Raw genomic sequence first — 26,954 nt, 5'->3', positions numbered from 1 at the left:
GGCACCTATGATCCCTGATCTTGCCTAAATTGCTGTCACATCACTAGACATGCTTTTGGTAAATCTGTGAAGAAGCAGAGTAGTCACGACCGAAAAGTCGAGGGCATGACAAGATCTCGGAAACTGAAATGATGCGGCTCTGCGTGCTTACGCAGCTCCCTCACCGGTGATCATCACTTTGCCTCAGCCAAGCTCCTGGGCGCGTACGCTGGAGGACTGAATCCATATATTCAATCTCGCTTGTTGTAGCAGTTGCGATAATGATAGCCAGTCATTGTATGGAGGACTCCATGGCTCTTAACGTCGACAATAGCATTTGTTAGTATTTTGTAAGTGTTGCTCCTCATCTCATTCTAGCCACGGAAAGTGCGCTCGTGTGACGACGAAAGTCGAAAGATAGCCCGGTTGTAGAGACGGCCCCGGCATGTCGGGCTTGCAATTTTGCTAGCGACTTGGTTTCAAGATTACCTCACTGATTTCCATCAGAAGCTCACAAGTTTTGTGTCATTCAGCCTTCGAAGATGTGATGAGATGGGTGCATGGAGCTGCACTGGTGATGCGAGATCGTCGGGTGTTCCCGAACCGAGGTGGGGTCGCTACCTACCGGTACCGGTACCGGTAGAAGTGATTGAGCGAAACCTCATCACAGTATCCTTTGCGAGATTCGTGTATTGTTAGCCGATTTCAATGGTATACCGCTTGTTCTCCACCCAGCGGCCGTCAATAAGATATTGCCTTCTCCTCTCGATCACCGGCGCCGGCGCGCTAGAGCAGAGTCCTCCAGGACGCCATGCCAGGTTGACCTCACCGGTCGAGTCCCTCGATTCCTTCGTTCTCATTCATGACGCTTCATGTGTATTGACTTTATCGGGAAGAATCAGCGATGCTGAGCTTCGGGCACGCCGACCCGTCAGTCTATCTGACCCGTCTCTAGTTCATCTGCATACGATCATGGCTTGTAACGTTGACACCGAATCTGACAGGATCGCAAGTTGGCTCTCAACTCTGATTCGGCCCCCACCGTTCGGTGTAATCATAGCACAGCTAGAGCCTCGAAAATAGATTCTCAAACTGAGGATCATTGTAGGGGCTCATGTCAGGACCATCGGGAGCTGAAAATAGACATCCATCGTGGGATATGAAGTATCAATGCCTCCGTCAATGTGAGCGAGAACTTTCGAAAGACCTGTTGTCACTGCAGCAGGTCAATCGCAGTGCTACTTCAACCCAGACGGGGCCTGTTCGATTCGTCGACCACTGATCGTCCGCCCATGTCATTTCCTCCACATGGTTAGTACTCGACTACAGCACAGCCTGTCCTCCAGAACAGCACTCCTTTCGATTTTCTGCAACGCAACTCTTCGCGCATCTACCTAGGCACTCCGGCTGCTCACGTCAATGCCAGCATGCAAAGCCTACCGAGCTATGCATCGCGCCCTCAGCACTCGGCCTTCAGGTTCATCTGTTGTCGTTCACCAACTCAGGTCTCCACGGACGCAATGGTAGCACAGAGCTACCTGATATTAACACCGGTGAAAAACCAGCCTCGGTCGTGCCCGATTCGGCCTAGGCAATTGATGCTTACCCAGCTGAAGCCTGAGGTGCGCCTTACCTTTCTACTCACAGCCCTTCGCATTTGCTAATAGGACCAGTGATCAAACTGGCCTGGGGCAGAAACAAACATGGAGAATCCCCACCAATGAATCAGCAATATTGGAGTGAGCGACGCTAAGCAATTGATGTTGAAGGTGTCAGGGAAGGCAACAAGACCTTCCACCAGAGACACAACGAACCATCGATATGTCCCGCAGTGAGTCGAGCGATTGTGGACCAATTACCTTACGGAATGGCGATTTGCCTTTTGCTTGCAGGCATTGCTCATGCAGTCGGAAGCACCATCGCTCCTTCCCGGGCGGTACCCACCGCATGCACCTATCCACAGCGCCCTCAAGGGCGCTGCCCAGCAGTTTCAAGTTGCAGGTACGCACTTTGTCCCGCAAAAGTCCTCGGGGACACACCAAGCGGACCCCATCGAGACGCGCGTTCTGTGCTATCGTGGATTTGCGACCATAAAAGTCCTGCCATGGCGCTTTCCACTCAGACCGGATATCTTCGAACCGATTCCTAGCAAGTGACAATATGCGACTATTGATTCAATCAAATAACCGCTGGAGCTTTGAGTGAGTTCGTATACCTTCAAGCTGTTACTCACTTGCGAGACCAGTGGTTAATATGCGCAGACTCACTTCGACCAAGCACCATACACTCGACTGTTCAATACCACATCGAGAATCTATACAGAATACACTCGCTTCGCCCATTTCTGAAACGGGGTCAACCACTCGCTCATCTAACAGCAAGGGCTCTATAATTTCTTCAGTTGCAGTACCGAACGCCAGTGAGCAGAAGATTGAGACTGACTGTCATTTTGCTCTTTCACGTCGTGAAAGCATACGAAAGCGTCTCAGCCGGCTGTTCGTACATTTTAGACGAGCACCATCAGCACCTTCGCAGGAAATATTCGAGTATCGATATAGGGTAGACGCCTCAGAATTGCCTGCTGGGGGAACTCCCATCACAGGCTCAGCCCCATTAGAAGAGATGCCGGCTTCGTTTCCCCAGTCCTCACTTATCGACGGAGAGACGTTTGAGCTGGAACAACCGCAACCATACACTTCGACAGGTCAGTTCTGCGCGATGATCGAGCCCTACAACGAGTGTCTGCTCAGCTCTCGTCAGGGCTGCGGCAAGCAAGAGTTCGCTGGCGATCTTACTATGTACCAAGCTCCTCTCCAAGTCGCGACCCCCAAAAGTCTTCCGCGCCTCGCAGTACCTGGATCGATGCAAAACGTACCCGCCATGACATATGATCAATCTCCACACTCTGCATCTACGATATCTCCAAATACACCACTGGGTCGCTTCGGCAATAGGACCCAGCCACACTGGATTTTGCAGTCTGGTCCGCCACTAGTCTCCCCTTGCGATACAGCAAGTACGTTACCGTGGTATCACCCTCAGCCTCAGCATTACCAGATGCAGCGTAGCTTTGAGTCGCCTTTGACTCCCAGTTCTACCAATTCCTCCAATTCTGCAACTCTGTCTGCTCAACCGCAGTCAGCCTCTGCAACATTCGGTGCATGGCCGCAGCCTGGACCCGAGTATCTGCGAACAGCTTTTCCACAGCGATACCAGCCAATCAATCACGAATCGAACACGCATTCCGCACCGAGCTACCAACCATGTACTTGGGCGACGAACGCTCAATGCTGCCACCATGATTTGCATACAGGTCACCAAACTCAGGCTCTGTCATCAGAAAGAAACACGCATTTATCACCGCAATATGTTCCACCGCCTCGCGAGATCCAAGGCAGGAAGCAATCGCCAGCATACAACGAGTCGCAATTCCTACCAGCCATTCACATGCACGACACAACCGCCAGTTTTTGTCACACGATCGAAGGAGTGCCGCCACCTGCCTACAGTCCACTAGCTGCGAGCCCTGCTCAGTATTCATCAGCTATCTGCGAGCACTGCAACAAGATTTTCACAGGCAAATATGGGAAAGGTAACTTGACGAGGCACATGCGGCAGATCCATGAGTCACTCATGGGCGGAGCGATACATCCGTGCAGGTTTTGTATGAAGGCGTACAACCGTGCCGATGCGTTGAGGAAACACAGTTGGAAGAAGCATCGAGATGAAGACTCAAGGCCGAACAAGCGGCGAAGGTCATAAAGAGGTAGTTATGTTTCGCATCTGTTTCCGTTTCGCGTGGACTGTAAAGTAGCATTATAATACCCAGCCATGTCGCCTCAGATCTGTGATGGATATAAAACATCTCTTTTTGAAAAGAAAAAAAAACACCAGAATGTCTGAGTAGCACTAAATGCAGTTGCCAAATTTGTCACCACGTTGACTGATGATGGACACAACAGTGCACCAGTGACAATTGGACTGTTGTCTTGGACCTGCCAATAGATATCTGCATGCTCTTGTTTTCTAGTGCCCTGACGAACTGGCGGTCAAACGCTCCTAGCCTTGTGTCACTACTTCTTCAAGGGGTAACGGACAAGCCCCACTTCCAAAATCACCCCTCGGGTTGTGGCTGCTGTTGGCGCCCACGTGGTAGCAGTTACGAGCCGTTAGCGGATGTGATATGCCTACCAATAATGGGGAGAGTTTCTGCTGGTTGTAATCCGCCGTCGTGCAGCAGGGCGTCGGATATGTACTTCTGCCCAGTGATAGATTTGATATGAAGCCTTGTGGCCCCACATTGCAGGGGCCTAAGGGCGAGCGTCAGATGCATGGTCAATCCGGGGGCTGAAGTGAGGCGTAGTGGGTCACATGAAGTCACGGTCTCCATGTTTGAAGGTCTTCCTGGTCATTTTCGAGGCTCTGTTGCATGTACGAATATGAGCTGTCACCTGAGATGCACGTAAGAGTGTACTGGGTTTGACCGGAGGGGGCCTGACTGCTGTACATATGCATCTTGCCTGTCGAGATGTGACAGATTCTAGCGCCAGCTGCCCCCCGTCTAATCCCGTTGCGAGGTCAACGACTTCTGGTCAACTGACAGACCACATGTAGCTGAGAGAGAACGTACCGATTATGAACTGGTATTAGTATCCCTGCTCTTATTCAACTTGGCTGACATGAATATGTGAAGAAAGTGGCTAGCATGCGGCTCTGCTGCATATCGGTCTATCAGCACTTTCAGCCGATGTTGCCCAACCTGGTCGACCAGTCACTTCTTCGAGGGTCTGCAGATCAGATGAGTATAGGTCGTGGGAATTATTACCGGCTGACTGTGTGCTCTTCAAAGATAGCCGTCAGTCATACGTAGATAAAGAGAACCTTTAGAGGCGTCAAGATTCGGGTTGTATGAGGTAGGGAGCCACCTTAGCCGGAATTGCACAAAAATATTAGAGTCTGTGAGTAAGGAATTTGGAACGGCTGCATTTCCATCGGCTTATACACCTATTACAGTAGTTCAGACTAGCCCGGTTGATATGCTGGCCATCGATCGGAGGCGCTTTGGGTTGTCACGAGTGTACCGATGGTGAAAGGTCTACCAGAATGTCGTTCACTGTCCAGGCCGAACAGATCACCAAAAAGAGACTAACCCCCGAGGTTCGGACTCGTCCAAGAGTTATGGCTGAAGCAAGGCTTTCGCTTCAAAGTAACCCATGGCATCGCAGCGAATGTTGTGTATGTACTTCGTAGTTTACCTTGCAGTTCACGCGACAGTATCACCTGCGAGTGCTATGAGTGGAACACATTTGCTGGAGAATCAAGCCATCTGCTGCGGAGACCTGCAGGTCTGCCCGTCTACATCTCGATTTTGATACCCTGCAAGACCTTGACAGATGCAGGAGGTCGATTGAGATGCGTTGATTCCGCCCTTTCGAAATGCATCGCACAGTCACTTTCCTTCGTTTCTGTGGTCACTGTTGCAGCGCATCTGCACGTTGATGCATTAAACACGTACGAGAATCTTGCGAGCTTGTAAAGGGAGCTGAGTTGATGCTACACCAAAACGCGCTTCTAGCAGCTCAAAATACAGAGCTTAAAGAGCAATTAGCAGTTATGACTAAGGGAAAAGCGCGTAAACGCAAGCGCCAACAGCACAGTGGGACTGTTGAGTATGGCGAGGCAGCTACACAGGTGGCTGCTAAGGCGTCTGTAGCTGCTAAGGGGTTAAAGAAGACGTGTAGTGGTTGTGGTCAAGAAAGAGCTCTGTCAGGCTGGGCATATGGCGAAGCCACCTCTGACCCATGACAAGGCATGTAGCAAAAGCTACCTCTGACCTGTGTCTTACGATATCAGTACTGTTCCGGCGCAGGCTCACCATCAGTGTGAGCCATGTTACCTTTTGGTTTGCTTGTCTCAGTGGCCGGAGCTGAGGCTTGACAAGCTCAACCAGCTGTCCGACGCTGTAGGAACTGTGGCAGGACTAGGCACAACGTGCGAACATGCAAAAAGGATATTGAAACATCTTCTAAATCCAATGCAAGCACAACATACGCAGTTTCACTATTTAATAGCGATAATGTTAAGGTTTGAAGTTGTTGAGTTGGTCGTGCCAAGGAAAAGTGGCCGGCTCGGTGGGTTGGACGGCTCAGTGGTTGAATACGTTATTGTAGGTGGCTCTACAGCTTCAATTTGGTGATAGCTGTAAAGGCTCAGAACGATCGCTGGTTGACTCCGATCGGTGGGTGCACGGACACGGTACAGTACCTACCAGTACCTATCGTGAACGCCGTCCACGTGCAGGTGCCATGCATGATTAGGCTCCAACGTGATCCACTGGCATAAAGGCGCACATGGAGGCAAATTTGTCCAGGAAGTCGTGTATTCGCTGATGGTATGCGTATATTGATGAGCTAATTGATGAGCGCCACACGTCAAGTGTCCAGAAGCGCTGCTGCTGCTCTTGCCGTTGCAGCTCTGACAATCGCCCCTTCCATTTGCAACATCTTCGAGCAGCTTCGGACCCTGCCCTGAAATCGACGTAGGTACTTCGTAATGTTCGGAAACGATCCAACAAGCACAGCCCGTCGTGTGCGGCCTCAAACACGGTCGAAGTTTTCGGCACTGCGCCCCCCTTCCTAGCGCACAGCGTCGCCGATCAGGCGAAGCTTCTTGATGAAAAAAACAGAAATGGTGATGGCTGCAATGAGAAGTACCCAGAGGCGGATCTGGTTGTGCTGCCCAGCTGCTACGTGTGCGCGCACGCAGTGGATTACCGGTAGTCATGGCTGTCAGCGCGGATCGCGAAAGTTCTTGTGTCCTTGTCATTCACAGGTGTGACAATGTTCCGATACAAGACGTGGGTTGTGGGCAGCTTAGGTTCCGAAGTCTGGGGATCTGAATGGTCCATGATGGAGGACTCTGTGGGTCTTGCCAGTCCTCCTCTTGGAATTTGAAAATGATCCAACGCGCCTCCCTCTCTGTTAATTATCTAACACAATCGACTCTCTACATAGTTTGAATTTTTTGTGGCCCGCTTTCCTGACCAGACGCAGTCTTGACATCCAGCCTCGTGTAAGCTCACCCCCACCCCCCGAACGTTGTGGCTGCAGACGGCTAAACTCCGACAGGCATCAGCAGCGCCTTCATCTTCGAGTAACGCTCAGCGTCGCGCTCGTATAGTCTCTTCGGATAAGAACACCTGCACTGGCTTTCGTTCTGTGCAGGTTCGGCCTCATCTTCCTCAGCTCAAGAAGTCTCTGAGAAGAACTTCCTGTCTCTATCAGAAATAGAGCGGCACAAACACTATTACCCATCGTAGAAACAGTAATACTCATCTCCATCCATCGTACTCCGAAAGCGCCACTCTCTTTGGTATCACACCATCGCTGCAACTTCTGTCCGCAAAACTTCTTTATTGGCTCATTCTTTCGCACAATTGCCATCCTGACCACACACCTAGAGGGGCTTTGAGTCAGTATACAAGCCGAACCTGCTATTGATCTGGGGTGTGAATCAACTATGAGGAATCGAAACGCACGTAACCGTTCGCCAAACTACCACGCAGACGACTTGGCGTTCAATGACTTGCGGAACCGTGCCCCTGTTTATGGCATCGAACACGAGCGGAGAGATGTTCAAAATCGCTTAGCGGTATTAGCTGGCATGGATGGAACCGATCAAGTTGATGAGCAGTCTTTGCCACTATCTTGGGACATCCAACAAACGAGCTCAAGCACTCATATATTGTCAAGCATAGCCCTTCAGCCTGAATTCAATGGTCTCGCAGACCAGGTATCCTCCATGACCTTCGGTACAGGGGGTCATGCATACACGACGACTGGTCAACCGTATCCGGCAAGTCAGACCCGAAGTGTTGAACTAGGCTTTGACTCACATGGCCTGCCTCTTGCGTCGGAAGGTTGCATGAATCCCCAATTACTGCTGTTGAACGTCGAAGATTATGACGGGCTCCAAGTGGACATTCGACGACAGACAATGGCTTTGCCTGGTAGTCTCAGCCTGAATTACCCTGGAATGAACTCCTATCCCACACCTATCCACATGCTCACCGAGCTGGGACATGTGCCATACGCACGGGAAAGGCAGCACTCAAACCTCCCTTGGTCACCTGAGCAGAACAGACCAGGCGTAGCTCACACCGGGGACACCTTTGACAGGTGCCAGCAGAGGCCTCTAATGGGCGTTGTAACGTCATCCGGAACTCATACGAACAGCCATTCATGGATGTCGGATGTGGGTGGCACAGGAAATACAGACATTTCTTGGAATTTGGATCCGGCGATGCTTAGCTTCGACACCACGGCTTCGAGTTCTTCCCACTCCGCCATGGACCAGGCTACGACTCAAAAGGCTAGTCGTGGGATCCAGCAAGGTAGTCTGGTGAGGAATCCATTTCCTGTAGGTCCCTCCACCAGTCCCTTATTCAATGGGTTTGAATTGAGTAACAGCTCAGGGCCTGTTCCTATTATGAGGTACGTATCAGCATGATGCCGGACTGGCATAGGCTGACATGCTCCGCACAGATTATCGAGTAGTTTCCTCGCACCTGACCATGGGAATATCCCGACATCGCCAACGCCTTCCGAGTTCAGTGTTACTCCTTCCATCGTACGGCCAACGCTGGTATGCGACGTCGGTAATTGCCGAGTACTGTTCAGTGGCAAGTTTCGACGGAGTAATTTCGCTCGCCACATTAGACTCGTGCATAAACGAAGAGAATACCGCTGCGCAGTGGAATTTTGCGATAAAGTCTTCAGGAGGCAGGACGCACTCAAGAAGCACTTCGATAAGAAGCATCGAAGGCCCTAAGGTCTGGCTGTGCCGCACTCCAGATGTCAAAATGCTTCCAATCCTGTCGAGCGACGAAGGTGCGCAGCCGGACAGGTTCAATTCCCGTGGCGGAACTGTTCAATGCAGTCCCGGGCTTGCGCAGAGCTCTAGGTCCCTCACCTTCAACATATTCAAGAGCTTCGTATGTCGAGCCACATTCTGCTGTCTCTCCACTGATACTCCTGCTCTTGCTGTCTTTACATGCTCATTTCTACATTCTCACACTCTGGACATATTCATTCCCTTTCCTGTTTTGGCTCTCTTTCTCGATACCACAATCGCGTTTCAACTAATTCGATATCCGTGTCCCCGTCCATGCGATATTCATTCTCTTTCCCTTTGTACATCTTCTGTCATAGCTAGGGCCTCGGTATTTCACACGTTTCCATGTTCTTGCGCGATAGGGAAGGCCGTAATAGGAGCAAGCATCTATATGCGCTGAGGTCTGGCTTCTCGGATCGTTCGCCAGGTCCGGACGGTCTCGTGGCCGTTGCGGTTTCGAATCTCGAGTATTTCAGTGGGGTGCAGTATGAGGCTCGCGTAGGAGCTTAGCATTTACTGATGAGCCGGAAAATATGGCGACGAATATCTTCGGAGACCTTCTAACGTCTTGGTAACTTATCAGTGCCTGCCTACTGTAGTGCCAGCGGCCCGAGCACCGCTCCGCAGACACATCACCTGCCAGACGACGATGACAAATATAACCATAGCAACGACACATCCCCTATTCGATCGTTGAGTGTAAGCAAATAGACTTTACTTTACCAATACCAACAACAATGTTGATGACCCCAGCTTCCCTTTGACAATTGATATCGGCAGTCTGACTTTTACAACCAACGGCAACAAGCCAACGATGAGCAGTTAACACCAAATAGGGGCCGAAGCGAAGCTGTTCACTCCTCATGCCGTCCTCATGATAGGTTCCATCAGACTAATGAGTGATTGATCGCTCCGATACATTGTGCCTCAGACTTTGAAACATCGCTAGCGACAACCGCTATTGCTGATAGTGACCGCATGCACGATACGAGACTATGGTAGCTGCGGCAGTCCGGATTAATTCGTAGGTAGAGTCTGTAAATGGCGAACGATGGGCGTCCACTCGTGCACAGATGTGTCTCATCCTGGGGATCCATTCGTACGCCTATCGCTGTTTGCAAGCTTGCTGATAATCTATGTCATCAGGGGCTAGTACGGGTCGTGCGAATCCAGGTCGAGAAGTGTGGACAGTCCCGGGAGAGAAAAAGATTCGAGGTTGAAGGGTCGCCTTGTATAAGTCGGCACAGGAAATCCTCCACGTCAGCGTGGCGCTGGCGCCTGCTGTTAATATGTTCGAGCCTTGATCCTCACTGGTCCTACATACACGCTTTCAGCCTTCTGACCATTTAACATTTGCCTTCTCGGCCTTCTAAAAGGTCAGCCACATGCCAGCTACTACAGAGCTAACGACTGGGGCCCACAGGAAGAGCGTGTCACAACTGCAAGCTTGCGTGCTTTTCTCAGCCTGCTCTCTCCTGCTCTCGAAGTTCTTGGCAATTGTATGAGCGAGACTAGACTCGTAGGTCTTGACGCACACAAGTGGCACAGCCCAACTGGGCAGTGTTGAGAGTAGAAGAACCTCACATATATACCAATCAAGGCATCGGCATCTAGGTGATCATCATTTTGCTTAGCCTCATCAGGCAGCGTCGCCCTAAGTATGATCTGCTGTCCCACGGAACGTCAGAACCTCAGAATCCCTGGATATTGATGTCTCGGCTTGTGAAAGTCATTCGTCATAATCCGATATGATCCGCACACACTCTCATCTACTGCAGACGATTATGATAATCTGGAATAAGTTCCCTGCACAGCCACATTGGAACTCGCGAGCTGTTAGACATTTTTGTAAAGCATCGGCAACCCCGAGGAAATTATTGCCACCGTTTTTTCATATCGAGCGCAAAGTCAAGCAACGTTACCCCGGCATTCACGACATGTTCTCTAAGGCTCGTTGTCAGTTGTGAGAGAATTAGGCTAAAGTCTGCCCTGATGCACGTGGCGAGGCGTACCTACCGTTACTGCGCGCTTCCGAGATCCTATCAAAATTCTGGTCGGCTGTTTGAAAAAATTCAGAACAACCAATCGACAGACTGTGCTTGATGTCATTCTCAGTAGGACTATGACTCTTGTGACCTTTGATTCCACTTAATATCAGAATGTCAAAGATTTCTGAGTTCTGACACGTACGTTAGGTACTGATAGCTTAGTGAGTATGCAGTCAGGGACGATGTTCAACTGCGGTGCTACCCAAGGTCTTGAAGTGGCCGCATACTGTCTGTAAGGTCGACTGTACCCATCGTCAGCTTAACCTGGAAATCCCCATATTTCCTCGAATATGACACTCCAGTGCTTTAGAGGCTCTTTCTACGTCCGACATAGTTCTCTCCATATCTTGTAGTGCAGATTCTGGTCTTATTCACCAGGCCGTCAACACTTTTCTTTCAAGCCACCTTCGCACCATGTAAACTTCTCGCACACCCAGGCTCTTCTGATGCAGAGATTTATAACAGTTACTCCAAATGTAGTCTGAATTTCGACGTAGAGACCGGCTGCCTTGCATCACCGGCTTGCTATAGGCAATCGCCCTTTGTGGTGTCTTATTCCGCGTTCTATGCGTGATGGAAAACGCGTGATCCTTGTGGCGATGGTTGTTTCATGGCTTGGTCCCAAAAATTTCCAAGAAGCTTCGGGACGATGCGATGACCTAAAGAAATGGTTGCAAATCCTAGGGTGGTAGAAGCTGTAGGTTTTGTGACCCTACAGGCTACAGCGGTATGTGACAACCATCTTGAGTCTAACCACGGAAAAGATGTGTCCACGTTAAGAGTTCCGGTTTGATACCTCTCCTAGTTGTTTTAATCGTCGAGGAAAAAGGAGCTGCAGGATCCCGTTGAATGTGTTGGAACGTTGGAGGTTAACGATGTCCAATCCACCACTGGTCCTAAACGATTAATTTCTACCTAGTAAAGCAAGACTCTCCGGCCCCGGGCCGTTCCTGGCGAAACCAAATCACAAATCTTTCACTTCATGTCCGCGCGCATCCTCAAGTCGAAGTTCGTGGCTGGATCTGGTTGCTTGGAGAAGTGCGGGCCGAGATGAAATGACGCAAGGGGCACGGCTCCGTCGGCTCGTATGATCTTATCTCTTGATGAATTCTACCACGGGTCTACGCCGGTACGAAGGATTGGCGTGTCTATGGGCAGCTGCTAGCAGTTGATGAATGATCTGTGACGGAGACGGCTTTGGTGCGTGAAGCAACAGGTGGAATGACTGCTGATTATGCGTCGGAAAGTGCTTCCTGAACGCAAGTCGTAGCGAAACAATTGCAAACGTCAACGCCATGTCGCTCAGGCAAGCTTCGACCAGCTCGAGCTACCTTAGAAGGTAAATCCTTGTGAAGTGCGCCATAGCACCGGAAGATTCCACACCTTGGTTCAGTGGACATCATCGAATCTCCGGACCGGGCCACGTTACGATGGCTAGTTCACGCTAGTGAAGGAGATCACTACTGATATTCACTCAATACAGCCAAAAGTACAGTACAATTGTTCCCTGTACAATACGCTCAAACCCAGCTGCAAAAGCCAAGGAGACTATGCCCTTGTAGAGAAGTTTCGTGGGGTAGCAGATTTCGCTGCATCTAACTGACTCGCTCCTTTCTTGTCTGTGGGGGGCCAGAGCGGGTGAGCAGGCTGGTCGATCCGCCAGGATTTATGCATGCACATTTTGTGTATTGAGGCGTTCTGCTAGATCAGCGATTGCAGCTCCGTGCAATACGCGGCATGTTAGACTGATCGCGTTCCGGTACCATTGAGCCGATGTTGGAGTTGAGTCGGTGTTGATAAAAACCTCTGCCCCTCCATTCACCCCAGATTGAGACAAACATCAACACCGTGGGGTTCATTCAACATGGCGCTTCCCGCCTCAGTCGCGCAATTCTGTGCTTCAGTTTCAGCTCCAGCACTCAGCTGAGCTTGGAGTTGCGATATAGATGGCGTTATTGCGCATGTTGCTGGGTTCTCCACAGATGCATCGCGGCGATTCATGGCGTTCGCCCACCACCGTGATTCGCTATTGTCGAAGGAGGATGCAACCACATTCATGCGAACACGGACGGTCGCAGCAAATTCCGTAATTCCCTGTACTTTGAATAACAGGCCTTGACGAAAGGAACGGATTTTGTTCAATCTGAGAGCGCTTTTCGTCCAACTACGGAGCCGATGATCGCATCGAGACAGCGATGACCACATCGTAGATTTGACTACCGCAATATACCGCATAGCTTGGGATTAAGACTCGTTTCAATTTGATCATGGCGCATGAACCTAGTCCAAAGAGTCCATAGGTGGCTTGTCGCTACACACTCTGGCTGTGGGCCAAAGCCGAGCAACGGGTGCGCGTGGCGCCCAAACTGCAGGATTCCCAATTATCCCTTGCAGATGACCGCTGGACCTCAGTAGTGTGTGATACCCATTATACAATGGCCTCTGGACCCCACAGGACCTTTGTTGATCCAGACCAGAGTTCAAATTGTTGGAGTGCCCGTCTGCTTTCAATCAATTTCTGCTTTGCACTCCTTCCTTACCTCCCCCTGAGCTTTGCGATTCCGCCTCGCCTTACCCGAGCCCTCATAGCGCAACATGCCATGTGTCGTCGATGGATCAAGACACACTCGAATGCCGGCTTGGTGGTGCTTGAGCCTCGCTGACATTGTCGAATGGATGCCTGCCGGGCACAGCCACAAGAGGTTATGCCTCTACGTCGTCGTCGATACCTCCGCCGATATTCAATCCTGTTCGGTGGACTGTAGGCGCATAGGATATGCTTCTAGTACAGAAGACATCTGCCAACCGTACTGGCATAATGGGTTAGTGTGGGTTTGCGTGACCGAGTACTCCGGTGGCTCGTCGAGCAAATGCTATGTGTCCAACCTGGAGGTATGCAGATGCATGATATCATACTTGCGATGTCCAGGCGTACCAAGCTTGGACGTGACACGTTGGACAATGTTTTGTTAATCAAGCAAGTGAGGCAGACCGGTTTGTCGTGTTGTTGTATAGCCACAGCTCAAGTTGATGATGGGTTAGCGTGCGTGGTCCTCCGAACCGCGACCAAAACGCCACGGCTGCTGCCCCTCTGAATCTCTCCATTCTTACATCCCCTCCCCTCGACTTGGAAATAACAGGCTCCATAGACTTCGCCACCTACACGCTGTTGTTGCTTGCCATCTCACTTCTTTCTCTCCTTTCAATTCCCTCCACCTTCGGTAGATCTTAGACGTTAGACTCACGATCATCAAAAGTGAGGCGGAGGTCACCGCGCTCCCAATTCGAGTCAGCACAGACGCACAACAGCGTCCAGGACTGTAGGTGTCTCCCTCACTACTTCCGGTCGTGGGTGATCAGCAGCTCAAGTTTTCCCAGACAGCGTCTTCAGACGCAGGACCAACGCGGCCGTTGCTGTCCGACGATATCGTCTGTTCAAGCTCACTCGCTCGGTACCAACCTCAGTGTCTGCACCCCTACACTTCAGTCTCTACTCCAAAGTAGAACGCTGCTGAGGTGTGGTCTGATTGGCTTGCTTCGCGACGGCTCAAGGTAACCCAGAGCAAGCTACACACCGCGTCAGCTCCACCCATACCATCACCCAAACGAGCAACAGCGGCGCGGGAGACCAGTCTGCTTCCTTCACATCCTTGTTTGGCCTCGTGTGAGCACCACCAACTTCACCAGTGTCCCCGGCATTGCTGCTGACACCAAGCACGGCCGTCCGACCCTGTGTCCCTCACACACCTCTCCGTCGACAAGCTCGGTGTCGTCCCAGATTCTTTGGAACGGTGACGCTTCGAGGAACAACATCATGGCCAACTCGTATAGTCTTGGACATGCTCCGGATGGGCACGAGCATAATCAGATGGCGTCCCTGAACAATCAAGCTTGCTTAGATTCTTCAGGTCTGCAATTCAGGAGCCCGTACCAACAGTACGCACAAGAAGGCTCGCGTCACATGTACGAGCGCAAAGATGATCCATGGTGTCTTGTAGAGAATAATTTGGGAGGTACGGCCCGAGCCCAAGAGGACGGTGTCGAAGAGACTTGCAGTTGCGGCAACCATGAATACGGCAACCAGGCCCTTGTCAACGACTGTCAGTCCGGCGACAGTGATCAACCTCCTCCCTCTGGTAAAACAATGGCCTTGGGATATCAGCAAGCCGACCATCTCGGAAACAATTTCGGGCCCTTCCAGCCTCGATGTACTGAGGCGACGTACGACGGTACCTGGGATCAGAGCACGCCTGTTGGAGGCTCGACTTGGTCATATGGACGTCAACAAAATGGATATGCCGGGTCGGACCAAAAGTCTCTTTTCAGATGGCATCCTTTCATACCACAAGCTAGTGAGTCCACGAAGCTTCTGGGCCTGAATGAGCAGATGAAGATGGGCTACAGCTGCGGTGACACCGAAACCAGACCACAAGTCTCTGGTGGCCCGCAGTACGAGCAAGTCGTCGAAGCTCCTGCCCGAGACAATGACATGATGTCAGAGGCATCGATAGACTTAGAGCAAGACCTGGCGGAGATCCAGACTGCATCCCGGGATAACGCGCCGTCAGTGTCATATGGCTATCCAGGTATCTTTGACACAAACCAGCCATGGTCGCCGTGGACGGCGTTGGGTAACGCGAGCCTGTACACAGACGTGGATCGATTTTCTGGCCGTATCGAGGTGCTGAAGACGGAAGAGATGACGGACACAAGTCAGGATGCTGCGTCCAGTTACGTGATGGTTGACGAGACGTCGTCAGCTTCCTCCTTTCCCGTGCAAACGGAAGGAAATATGGCAGACAGTGCAGCAACGTTACGCCAGCAACACCCACAGCCGCTAAACAACGAAGACTTGGTCGTTTACACCGACCTGCATGGCATGGCTCCAATGATAGCCCAGCAGGAGGCCTCCGGTGCCCAGATCGTCCTTGATCTTGCCAGCCTGTACCCCTTGTAAGAGCGAACAGTTCCTTGCGACCTGTCCCGCTAACGAACATAGGCTTTCTGCACGTAATAACAACCTTCTCTTTCTATCGTCCCCCGGCGGGCATTCCATTGCGACCTCCACGAGTTCTCGCCGCTCAGTGCCGAGTATCATACACTGTCGGGAGCCAGATTGCAGTGCTGAGTTTCGCGGAAAGTACCGTCGAGGCAATCACGCTAGACATCAAAAGAGCCGGCACAGGGGGCCTGTCGCGATCTTTTGTGTCTCGCCCGGCTGTGACAGAGTCTTCAAACGCACGGACGCTCGACTGAAACACTACAGGAAGCACCATCCTAAGCTGGCTTCTGACTTTGTGCCGAGACTTCATAGTGATGATCAAGATTTTGCGCTGTCCAGGGTAGGCTCCGGCTTGGAATAAACGAATGACTGACGTGGAGGATCGCACACGGAAAATACAGAATGCTTGGTCTTTGTAAAGATCATGGAGTATGGGTGGCTGTAAAATGCTCTTTGCAGGCAGGGCTTCTCTCAAGGGCTCCAAAATCCTAAAAGTCGGCATGCTGCATTGGTGTAGGTGAATCCTCGGCGCACTGGACCTTGAACCGCGAGACCTCATCCGTACAGCGGCATCAATCAAGAATGACAGACCGCTCAAGCGCTTGTCCTCGTTGATTCTTTTCTGTGTCTCTTTTGTTCGAATGGTGCTGGCAGGAGCTGCAGCATGTAGCGGCGTATCGAGGTGTTTTAAGAATGACGAATAATGTGGCGTATGCCGTTTGGCACACTTTTATCCAGGAGCGTTGCTTCTTTGTATGTTTTGTTCCTTCACGGGGCGTAGTTGGCGTGGGGTGCTCGTGGCAGGGCGCGACTGCCAGCCGAGAGGCGAGAAGGAGAGGGTGCGCAATGTGTTCGCATCATCAGTCTTTGAGCCTGTGTTGTATCTGTTGGGTCGATTGGAAGAAGCCGGGTTGAAGAAGGTTGAAGTGAGGTCGAAGCAAGGACGTCTGAACAAGGCTCGGGTCGATGGACTAACTAATTATAGCGGAACGAGATTAGTTACCTAATCTAAAGCCAACCAAGATTCCCTTGTTGCACGGACGACATGCCCTTAGCCTCCGTCCCACGCCTCACCATGTGCGTTCAGCTGTCATTGTCTGCCTAGCGTTGTCTTACCCCGTCCTTCACCGCAGCCTTTCGACGCGCGTCGGTGAGCATCCTGGCCTAGCTCGAGATTGTGTTCGGTCCCAAGGAGCCTGGCCGTACTCGGAATGTAAGGAGCGCGAGCACTGATGAATCCGGAGAGGTCCGCGAACGTGGGGAGCAACACAGAGGAGGGGTGACCGACTTTTGTGATTCGCGGTTGTGATGCCGCAAGAGCAAGGCGTTGGTCTGAGAGTTTGCACAGAGTTCGCACTTGAGACACAGCAGGTCGGCAGCTTAGCGTATGGCTTGTCGATCAATAAGAGTGAAGCGAGACGACTACCCGCAACAGGGTCGTCCCTTGGGGAAAAAACGTGTCTTCTCGCCGTCACTGGTGTTGGTCGCTATGGTAAAAGCTAAGCTGTGTCGCTCTCTAATCCTGCTCTATCGACGGCTTCTGAAGTTCACTGGGGAAGGTAGACTCACACTAGTGTCGTCGGTCCTTCCTTCTGTCAAGTGCCAGCAAGACAGCAGTGCTTTTGACTCACTCCAAGCGAGTTTAAGCTAGGAGTGCCATGATGGTGTAGACGACGTGGACATTTGCGCCACCCTCTCCTGTCTAGAATCCACCCTGTCAATGACACATGCCTGGGCGCCTACGCCTCGTGTGACTGGTCGACGGGAATCTAACAAAGCAACAGAGTCTCTCGGCAGGACGATCCAGATAGTGACGGATGCGCGGCCTACGGTCATGCTCGATGCGACGCGTTTCCACACCCACCTTCCCGGTCGGTCCGTCAAATGTCAGCACACTCATCGGGAGAAAATGAATACGGCCGGTCCGAGCGAACTGTTGCTCGGGCACAGATGCAAGAGTGATTGCATGATCGCAGGCTAGGAATGGCGTGTGCACATTCAGCCCCAGTCCTTCGAGTTACACCTGAAGAAGCAACTGGAGGATTATAGTAGTCAGCTATGCCACATTGCGATTGGCGACAGGGCATTGAATGGAATCTACTAGAGTCTTTCAGAGTCAGAATCTCCAGTAGCCACTCGGTATGTCGAGATCAAGACTGCTTCGGTGGAGGCAACATGCAGCTCAGCCACACTACTGCAGATCAGCTTAGCAATGCTTTCGGACCTGAGCGACGATAGCCATTTGCCCCATCGAGTGCAATTACACGATGATATCAGAGAGCTGTTTCCATGCATCTCATCTTGTTGAGTGGAGCGTAGCGATAGTCGTCCGAAAGCAATGATTTTATAGGCCAAGGCTACAATGCAGCCGATACCGGTACGGGAACCCCTCATGCACGTCAACCAGCCCACGACGAACCATTCGTTCGAGCGTATACTGACGGTTTCGCCAAATCAGGATGTGACGAAGCGCATCCAAAGCATCTCTAGGACACACGCGGCTTTGTCAAGGAAATTCGAGGTTTGCTAGGAGATTTAGCAGCTCCCATGGCCAAAGTTTAAGGCACCACCAGTCATTCCAAGTCGAACATCTCGCATGATTGGCATGCTATTCTAGTCCATGCAGCTTGATCATGCGCCCATGCTGTTAGCATCGCAATTCGACGTCTTCACGTGCAGTGGCCTACGATAGCGGCATCTAGACAGATGCAATGTGCGAGCAACATGCCTAAGCGCTATATGCGTACCACCCAACTGTATAGCCTCACTTACAAGGCCGTAGGCTCTCTCTGCCCCTCTTTGCATGTAATACGGCCTATCCCGCGCCCTTAGTGATATCGTGAACATATGGACTGCCAACAGACAAGCCACGTCCATGTCGCCGACCCGCACATTGGAAACAAGGGACAGAATTTAGTTCTCGTCGTCCGCAAGACCAATGTCGACCATGCATTAAGTCGCACAACATCCGCCACGATGCATTTCAATGGGATACAGACACGCGATCGCTCTTCGTTGGTTCAATACCTCCCGACCCTTGAAATCACTGCGGACTCATCGCTGAAAACATTTGGCCCCTGCATTGTCACTCTATCGAGTCCACCCCTATCCCGCCTTGGCCTCTCCAGGGACCCAAACCTCCACCCTGCCTTTCTCCGACCTCAGTCCCTCTGTGGCCTGCACTTTTAGCGTCTTGTTGAAGTAACGATCCACGACCTTCAGACCTGGACTGATCCATACCCCTCTCTGCACTGGTGACACATTGTAGCGTACCGTCTGCCTGCTCATCGGCAGAAGATGTACTACTTTCAATTTCGGCCCACTGAATCCGAACTCTTCGCTGGCTTCCATGTTGAACTCGAAGGTGAGGAAGTGCATCGTTGGGTTCTCGAGTGTGTAGTCAAGATGCAAGAGGTCTGGGACTGTTGTTGAAGAGAGGGCGGACGCAAGAACGCGGGGCTCGCTGGAGGGTATTTGTATCCGAGGGATGGGGAGGGAGGAAACTATAGGGTCTGAATCTGCGGCCGACGTGCGGTGCCACGTGATGTCGAGCGTGGTGTCGAGCGCGGTGGAGCGGCGCTCCTCAAGATTGTTCTTGCGAATGTCAAGGCTGAAGGACCAGTCGTACAGCTCCTGCGGATTCATAGCTGTGTTAGCAGGGGAAAACTCCTTTGTTGCCTCGCACGTTGCGCCACCGTGGATGCTATGAACTTGGATGGCCAGGTCTTTGATAATGAGCTGCTCGTCCGCGAAAGAGCCTACTTTGGCGCGCAATCCCCACTTTTGAGCGATGCCAAAGGCGTCTGCCGAGTCTGCATTACTGTTACTCTCAGCTTCCTGTAGTTCGAAATAACTAGGCCACGGGTCGGGATGGACGCGAGCGTTGAGATCATAGCTGGCTTCGAATGGAGAGTTGAAGACAAGGTCAGCGATCATTATCTTTGATATGGGTGTTTCGCGGTCGCTGAGTAGATGATAGAGGACCTTGACTTCTAATGCGTAGTCTACTGGGTCTGCAGGCGCAGCGAAGCGTATCTGTTCTGTTGTTTTGGCGCCATGTAGAAGTCTGCCAACTATGTGGCCAGGAAGACCGATGTCTGTGGAGCCATCGAGAGCCGGTGGGATCTCTCTCATTGGCGATGATGCAGGCCGATCGACCCAGGTGTAAGCGAGTGTGTCTTTCGAGCGACCCAGCAGACGGACTTCGAGCACAGCCTCGGTTTCTTCGTCTTCTTGGTTCGAGATCTCTATCGCCAGCGTAACAGGTTCGTCTGTAAAGTACTGCTCGCGTACATCTGGTAACGTGATCTCCATCTTTGGTGGCTTCGGCAAGATGTGTGTGGTGATGCCTGACAAGCGTTTCACCTTCCGTGGCTTGACGCCGGACTCGGCTTTCATCCACCATGTCGAGTGGGGTTCCGTTTGGAGGTCGGTATTCGAGAAAATCAGACTGAAACCCTCCGTATCAATCTCAAACACATAGGCTGCCGCCTCAACGTCGCCGGCTTCTCGGAAGACAATTGGAAAATTGTACACTTTAGTTTGACCGGGGCGCAATGTCAAATCCGATGTGCCAGTCCAAGTTGGCTTCTCCGGCGGCGTACTGCTCTCTTGCAATGCACAGTCAAAGAAGCTGGACGAAACATCGTCAATGGCATCGTGAGTCAGGCGTACCTGATTCAAGCCACCCTTGAACTGCACGTATAGAGACGACAATGTGATGGGAGTTGATCCAGGCCGTGCTGTCGAAGTGACGACTATCTGCGATCTAAGTGGTTCGCCTACGTTACCCTCGCTGCCAAGAAGAGCAAGATGAATAGACACTACAAGGTAAGCCAGGAATGAGCTGCATGACGGAGCCTACTTACAGCAGGAGAGATAGTCTTTGGTATTGAGACTGACGTTGACCTTCTCCGATGCAACGTCTTCTGGGAACACGTCCAAACATGACAAGAGATCGTACTTGTATCGAGTCTTGCCAGTCACGGCTTCTCATCGTCAGTGATCTGGCGGAGTTCGAAGAATGAGCGTACTGACCTTGACTATGGAGCTCCCACTCAGTAGCGATGTAGGTCTCTCGATCCCGAACGCGCAATGCGCACTCATGGAGAGCCCATAACACTTCAGAAGCGAGGCTCCACCAGCCTTCTTTCCTCCAAGACATTGAAACCCACAAGGGTCGCAGAACCTTGAACGCTTCATCAAACTTCTTCACATGTAGCAGAGTCCTGGCAACCTCCAAACGCAGCTGTTCCACTTTTCGATTCTGTCCATGCGCCTTGAACTCTGTCACGGCGGCATTTAGTTTGGTGGAGATGTCATACCAATGTTGAAAACCCCCGCCACCACTGTCTGGAAGAGGCAGCTCTTCATGCGGCTGTGGAACCAGGTAGTGGTCATACACCTGGTTTCGGTTGGATACTTTCGTCGCAGGAGACATGCCAGGAGGCGTGCGGTCCTCCTCGGGCATTTCGCAGGCTAAGACATATCGCCTCTTTGCATAATCTGCGGACAGCTTGTGCCAGTAGCCTGGGTGGTGAAGTAGCTCCCAAGGCGGCAATCTTTCGCCCATAAGGAATTGTTTCTCAGGGGGTGCATAGATCAAGCCCGTCTCTTCATCCGCGCCGTCACCATCTGCTCGGAAGACTGGTAGCTCTGTTCGCTGAATGAAATCAGCCATGAGATGAGCCCACCTCGACTCCCATGCTTGCCACCCATAGTTCGAGGTACCCTTGCTGCGACGGTCGAGCACATCTTGCAGTCTGGCTTTGTACCTCAGCCATGTCTGGGCTGCAGAAGTCAACTGGTAATTCCAAAGCTGACAACGGATATGGCGAAAGGCTATAGTATCAGCCAGCAGGCGGATCTCGTCCCACCTAGGTGACCAGCTTGCCGTTGTCTCGAAAAGGCCTTCGGAGCCGAACAGAGCATCGAGCGCAGCACTGTAATGTCTTTGCGCTGCATCCATCTCCTGTCTGAACTCTGCAAAGACACCGAGCTTGAAGTCGTAGCGGATGCCCCATCCAGGGTAAGATAGGGTCTGGGATGTGCCACGAGTTGGTGGTGCGGTAGGAGGAGGAATCGTGCCCCTGCCCTTCTTCCTCCGTGCATGTTTCGTGAGATCTCGATAGTACTCTACGCAAACAGGTTGCAAGGTTGTGAGAACGGACGTTGCGAACGCTCGCAGTTCCACTTGGGAAGTGTTCGGTGGGAGGAAGAACAGTGAATTCTTGGGATCGAGGCCAGTAGCACGCCGAATGACAGCCAATCGGTCTTCAATATCTGGAGCCTCTAGTATTGTCTTGTTGCTCAAAAGTACAACGACGTACCGCGTGCGGTACTCTGACTTTTGTATCTGGCCCTTGATCTTGTTGATCTCCGTCTTCAGCTGGTTGTCGTGTAGGCTGTTTGTGACAGGGTCGGTCGTGAAGTCAAAGAAGGATATGAAGACAGAGGGCAAGTAATCTTGGTGTTTCGAGACCCAGGAAGGCGCAATGACACCATCTGGAAAGATCGAGGCTGCTGGTGACAAGGGAGATATGGGCGAGTGAAGAATCCACGAGGTCGTCGCTGCGATGGTCGGACTACTAGGCGGGGTAGTTTCTGAAGTCGTAGGCGCATCAGCCTTCTTTGGTGGCAGCACGAAGTCCTATATGCCATCATCAGCAGATGATGCAGCTATCTGCTCTGCACAAGGCGCCTACCTACCCTCCCCACAGCCCGTATCCTGAAGCTATGCGCTAAGTCTCGTCCACTTGCACCACGGGCATTCCATGGCGCATTGGTACCGTCGGCGCTTAAAAACTCATGCAATAGCTGATCTGCGCGCTCGCCGGTCACTGCAGGTATCTCTGAGCTAGTCCGGATAGAAGTTCTCCCTGGAAGCACATTGTGGATAGATAGTGGCGGCTGAGGCTCTGCCTGAGACCCCAGGCCAGACAATACGATGAATGGAAGGTTGTGCTGCACGTAGGCGGGCGGGTATGCCTCCATTGGAAATGTCGAGCGCTACCTGTCCATGAAGAGTGGTGTCGTGGATTGTGATGCGGGCAGCAGCGAGACCTCCGGTATCGAACGTGCTCGTCTGTGGTAGGACTCTGCGCTGGAAGCTCGGCGGGATGGTCTGACGATGGTGCGCTCCAGGTGTTGTTGTGGGCTGTTCGTTTGCTGCTGCAGCTTGCTAGTGCACATGGGCGTGCTTTGTGGATTGGTGTGATGACATCGCCCACGGTATTCATCGATCTATCGCCGACGCCGACGCGCTAGCCGGCAATCCAGGGCTCTCCACGCCCTCCATGCGCTCAACACACACTTTCCAGACCTGCGCATAGCTTCTGGAGCACCGAACACGATCGCTACTATTTCCGCGTCGCCGCGCTTCTTGGCTGTTAGAGCGCAGCCCTTTCCCCGAGCTCAGACACGCCAGTCCTCTACCTCTTCCACGAAACCACCGATTCCTCGTTCGAGCTTGCCAGGAGGCCGTTGTCGCAATGGCAGGCCAGCAGCAGCAGATTATAGACACGATCTTTTCTATGAAGAGAAAACTGCTACGAGGGAATGACTGTACGTACTAGCCCGCGCCGGTCATGGCTTCGTGTACTAAATATTGCCAGCGGATCTTGAAGAAGCAGACTCGCCATTCGCAGACTACAGACAAGATCTGAAGCGCAAGTCGCAATATGCGCGTGCCAGTGACCCAGATTTCCTCGCGGACCCACGTCCCTACAAGAAGGTCCGTCCTCCACGCCTGTGTGCTGCCTTGGCACAGACTGACCATGATACCCACAGCGCATTGAACACGCCGGCTATCGCAGGTACATCCTACAGCGCAACCCCGCGCGATACGACCCAGATGGCGACATCGTCGAACCTTCAGACGAATACGAAGATGACGACGACCTCGAGGCAGTGGAGGAGAATCCATACGCAGACATACGGCTGGAACGTACGTAGGCTTGCTCTTGGAAGCGTAATATGGAAGGCTGACGAAATATTCAGGACTGCTCAGACCACTGACTTCTGCCGCTGACCTGCCAAACCATCGATCTCTGAGTGTTCCATACACATCCAAACACTTGACAAGCTTAGCGGACGAAGCTGGCGAGCTATGGCGAAGGGAGCAGATCACAATCGCCAGGACAAAACAGCTTTTCGTCAAGCTACAAGGCGATTCAACCTTTGCGCCAGCAGCTCTGGCGGCTATGGCAGATGCGCCACTCGGCAGCTCAGCGGCCAACGGTACAATTCAGCGCGCCGTGAACGGACACTCGCAACCAGTATCGCGCAACGACGTGACTCAAACATTGGATGATGCTCAAGATCTCGGAATGGAAGATGCTGGACAGCCTAACGGCACCCTGGGGGACGAACACAATGGCGCAGAGACCACAGAGAATGTCAACGGCACAGAGCCAACGATCAACGGCACAGCGCATGAGATGGATCATACGCGCGAAAACGGCGAAGGTCCACCGTCTCCAGCTGGCGACGACGCCTCTGACGACACGTCTCAAGCCGCGCACCGTATGACTACGCGCGCCCGAGCTCAAGCAGTATCGACTCCCTCGCCGCCACACTCGCCCTCAAGTCTTGCAGGCCAAGTGCACCCGCTCTTTCTCTTCTCCACCGACTCACTCCCCGACCGCGACTTTGGTCTACCACCGAACGAAGCCGAAGAGACGCGCATGCTGCTCATGGCGTACGTACAGAAGCAAGAAGAGATTGCTCGAGCAACCTCAGACCTGTACCAAGGGTTGATGCACGCAGACCGCATGCGGCAGGACGTGTTCAAATGGTGTAAGGCTGAAGCGCACATCGGTGAGATGAGTGATGGTGAAGACTGGTATGATAATGAGGAGTGGAACCTAGACCACAACCTGACCAAGGGCCGAGACGAAGAGGAGGACGAGACAGCAAACACAGGGAAGAAGAGCACAAGACAGAGACGGAAGCCTGATAAGGACGATCGATAGGCTTGGTCAGAAATTGCGAGAAAGTGTGCCAGTATATGCCTTCTCAGTCAGCGACTGCTGCAGATTGACTCGCAGCACCTGCCGCGCCATATTTACAATTTTGCATTACGCAGCGATATACCACGATACCAAGATATGGAATGCATTGTTACAGTCAACACCAGTCTCGCCTGTATTGCAGTCGTTCCTGCCTCACCGAAGCAGCCCCCGTGTTGACGCGTCTTTAGCGTGAGTTGCACTTTCCTGCAGTTCGTGGAGCATATCTCCTCTCACGTTAGGCTCCCCCAGATGGAGTTTGTGCTCCGCTGCAACGACCTCAAGTGTCGGACGCAGCTGCACGATCGAGCCGTCGTCACTACTTGCAGGTACGTCTTTCACCTCTAAAGTGCTCACCTTTGACTGAGAACTGGAAGTCATGTTTTCTGTACGCAATGCGCCAACACGACCGGCCTGTCAAGGTCCCAGAACGCGCACAGGAGCTGTCCAGCATGCGGTGCTGAACTGCACAACCCGGACGACGTGGTCGTCGCCGGCCTCAACCCCTCGGAGGACTACAAGACAAGTGTGCTGAGCGGCCTCAGTCCGGCTATCGTCATGGAGTGTGCAAGCCGTAGTCTGGCTTTCCACAGCTACCAGACGTCACAGGAGATTATCTATCAGGAGCATCTGGCCAAAGGACTCACCGAGAAATACAATGTGCTCAACCAGCAGATGGACCAGCTCATGCATGATGCCAACTCCCAGATTAAGGTGCTACAGGATAAGGTGCAAGGTGAGCGCTGATGTGCGGAAGATAGCAAGATTAGTGGCTGACACTCGAACAGCACAGCAGGCAGAGTGTAAAGCTCTTGAAGTGAAGAATAACGATCTCAGCACTGCATTCCTGGGAAAGGCTAGAGCACTAGCACGCCAGAAGAAGTTGTACGACTCGCTGAAAGGACAAGTCATGGCGTCTCAAGTCGCTGTCGCTGCAGGCGATGAGGCAGAAGTGACACTCCAGACCGCTCGAGCCAACAACCGCTTCATTGACAGTATACCGGGCGCAAGGACTGGCACTGGCGCATACAGTTACCCTGGGGGTACAATCCAGCAGCCTGTAGGAAGCCGTCTCCACAACAGGCGGTGCAGTGGGAGCTCTGGTAGCGGTGGGCAGCAGCTAGGCGGGTTTGGCCCTGGCCCTGGCCCCACTCCCAATTATGCTCAACAGTTGCAAGGGCGCGGTTTGAGTGGTCGAGCTCACACTGGTCGTAAGTCCTTGCTCTTTCGTCATTCTGGTTCTGGGTCGAAACATCACTAATGATGCCGTAGAATCTGCATCCGTCGGCACGCCAGGACAAAGCCGTCTTCCAGTCATGGGTGGGTCGCGTCAAACTCCGGCAAACAATATGAACGTTGGGCCGTCATATCAGGAATCGCCCATGCTGCATGGACAAAACATGGGAAGTCACAGCGTGAAAAGAGGCTTCGGAAACTCTGTGCTAGGCATGCCCAAGGCATTGAGAAGGACTGGCGGTCCATTGCAGAGGTAAAGAGCCAGGCCTGAAGGAACACACTGGGCAAGAAACGTGCGGCATACATGGGCAGTAAGCGGCAGTCGTAGGGCGCCAGTACATGACAGGGCGCTCAGCGCGCTAACAGGGCACGGAAATCCGGCTGTGTAACCATACACGTCCGACTGCCTAGGGCCAACATCAACAACCTAAGGCGCCGGATTTGGGCCAAGTAGCGACATCAGCTGACACAATAACCTTATTTTGACACACAATATACATTACTCTCCGTTCAAAGCGTGAGCTAGTGATGACAACGACAGATACGGAAGATGCGCTGTAAGGCAGACTGTTATTGCAGCGCATATTGATCACAATATTATTTTTGGCGCTCGATGTACGTGTGTCTATCTCCATCCTTTACGAAACGTCCCTGCGTTCGCTGTGCATGCCAGGCCTCAAGCGGTGGAAACGGATCAGTCACTTAAGATACGCCAGGTATCGTACAGCAAGCTTCTGGTCAGAAGGTAGAATCATTTTCGTGTGTAAAGGCTTTCAAACCCAGTTTCGG

General features: G+C 52.3%; 9 protein-coding genes across 9 annotated transcripts; 7 read left to right on the top strand and 2 right to left on the bottom strand.

Moving 5' to 3' along the window:
- The first annotated feature begins 2,034 nt into the window (after positions 1 to 2,034).
- On the top strand, positions 2,035 to 3,780 carry M421DRAFT_361259 (uncharacterized protein). Its single transcript, XM_033589677.1, has 2 exons — positions 2,035 to 2,180; positions 2,241 to 3,780. Exons 1-2 carry the CDS (start codon positions 2,140 to 2,142, stop codon positions 3,739 to 3,741), a joined length of 1,542 nt encoding a protein of 513 aa, XP_033451108.1. The 5' UTR covers positions 2,035 to 2,139; the 3' UTR covers positions 3,742 to 3,780.
- A 3,399-nt stretch (positions 3,781 to 7,179) lies between these two features.
- M421DRAFT_361232 (uncharacterized protein) lies at positions 7,180 to 8,676 on the top strand. Its single transcript, XM_033589676.1, has 3 exons — positions 7,180 to 8,397; positions 8,453 to 8,471; positions 8,523 to 8,676. Exons 1-2 carry the CDS (start codon positions 7,498 to 7,500, stop codon positions 8,468 to 8,470), a joined length of 918 nt encoding a protein of 305 aa, XP_033451107.1. The 5' UTR covers positions 7,180 to 7,497; the 3' UTR covers position 8,471; positions 8,523 to 8,676.
- Positions 8,467 to 8,808, top strand: M421DRAFT_3137 (uncharacterized protein; the record flags this gene model as incomplete). The annotated part of the gene is made up of 2 exons (XM_033589230.1): positions 8,467 to 8,471; positions 8,523 to 8,808. 2 exons carry the CDS (start codon positions 8,467 to 8,469, stop codon positions 8,806 to 8,808), a joined length of 291 nt encoding a protein of 96 aa, XP_033451106.1.
- On the top strand, positions 8,660 to 9,233 carry M421DRAFT_361215 (uncharacterized protein). The gene has a single exon (XM_033589675.1). It carries the CDS (start codon positions 8,832 to 8,834, stop codon positions 9,120 to 9,122), a length of 291 nt encoding a protein of 96 aa, XP_033451105.1. The 5' UTR covers positions 8,660 to 8,831; the 3' UTR covers positions 9,123 to 9,233.
- A 5,500-nt stretch (positions 9,234 to 14,733) lies between these two features.
- On the top strand, positions 14,734 to 15,876 carry M421DRAFT_3136 (uncharacterized protein; the record flags this gene model as incomplete). The annotated part of the gene is made up of 1 exon (XM_033589227.1): positions 14,734 to 15,876. The coding sequence occupies one exon, from the start codon at positions 14,734 to 14,736 to the stop codon at positions 15,874 to 15,876; it is 1,143 nt and encodes a 380-aa protein (XP_033451104.1).
- Positions 15,877 to 15,938: 62 nt separating this feature from the next.
- M421DRAFT_361158 (uncharacterized protein) lies at positions 15,939 to 16,578 on the bottom strand. Its single transcript, XM_033589673.1, has one exon. It carries the CDS (start codon positions 16,478 to 16,480, stop codon positions 16,001 to 16,003), a length of 480 nt encoding a protein of 159 aa, XP_033451103.1. The 5' UTR covers positions 16,481 to 16,578; the 3' UTR covers positions 15,939 to 16,000.
- A 2,334-nt stretch (positions 16,579 to 18,912) lies between these two features.
- Positions 18,913 to 23,120, bottom strand: M421DRAFT_361162 (uncharacterized protein). The gene is made up of 4 exons (XM_033589674.1): positions 22,630 to 23,120; positions 20,959 to 22,570; positions 20,790 to 20,909; positions 18,913 to 20,744 (listed from the first exon to the last, which is right to left on the bottom strand). The coding sequence occupies exons 1-4, from the start codon at positions 22,912 to 22,914 to the stop codon at positions 19,027 to 19,029; spliced, it is 3,735 nt and encodes a 1,244-aa protein (XP_033451102.1). The 5' UTR covers positions 22,915 to 23,120; the 3' UTR covers positions 18,913 to 19,026.
- A 66-nt stretch (positions 23,121 to 23,186) lies between these two features.
- Positions 23,187 to 25,344, top strand: M421DRAFT_418327 (uncharacterized protein). The gene is made up of 5 exons (XM_033591744.1): positions 23,187 to 23,484; positions 23,535 to 23,653; positions 23,710 to 23,866; positions 23,920 to 25,258; positions 25,307 to 25,344. Exons 1-4 carry the CDS (start codon positions 23,412 to 23,414, stop codon positions 24,891 to 24,893), a joined length of 1,323 nt encoding a protein of 440 aa, XP_033451101.1. The 5' UTR covers positions 23,187 to 23,411; the 3' UTR covers positions 24,894 to 25,258; positions 25,307 to 25,344.
- M421DRAFT_361027 (uncharacterized protein) lies at positions 25,038 to 26,503 on the top strand. The gene is made up of 4 exons (XM_033589672.1): positions 25,038 to 25,258; positions 25,307 to 25,665; positions 25,718 to 26,140; positions 26,202 to 26,503. Exons 1-4 carry the CDS (start codon positions 25,182 to 25,184, stop codon positions 26,420 to 26,422), a joined length of 1,080 nt encoding a protein of 359 aa, XP_033451100.1. The 5' UTR covers positions 25,038 to 25,181; the 3' UTR covers positions 26,423 to 26,503.
- The last annotated feature ends 451 nt before the right edge of the window (positions 26,504 to 26,954 follow it).

The sequence above is a fragment of the Didymella exigua genome, assembly GCF_010094145.1.
Source record: "Didymella exigua CBS 183.55 unplaced genomic scaffold M421scaffold_7, whole genome shotgun sequence".
Lineage (NCBI taxonomy): Eukaryota > Fungi > Ascomycota > Dothideomycetes > Pleosporales > Didymellaceae > Didymella > Didymella exigua.
Note: the sequence above shows the minus strand (reverse complement) of the source record. Positions and strands in the feature narration are given on the sequence as shown.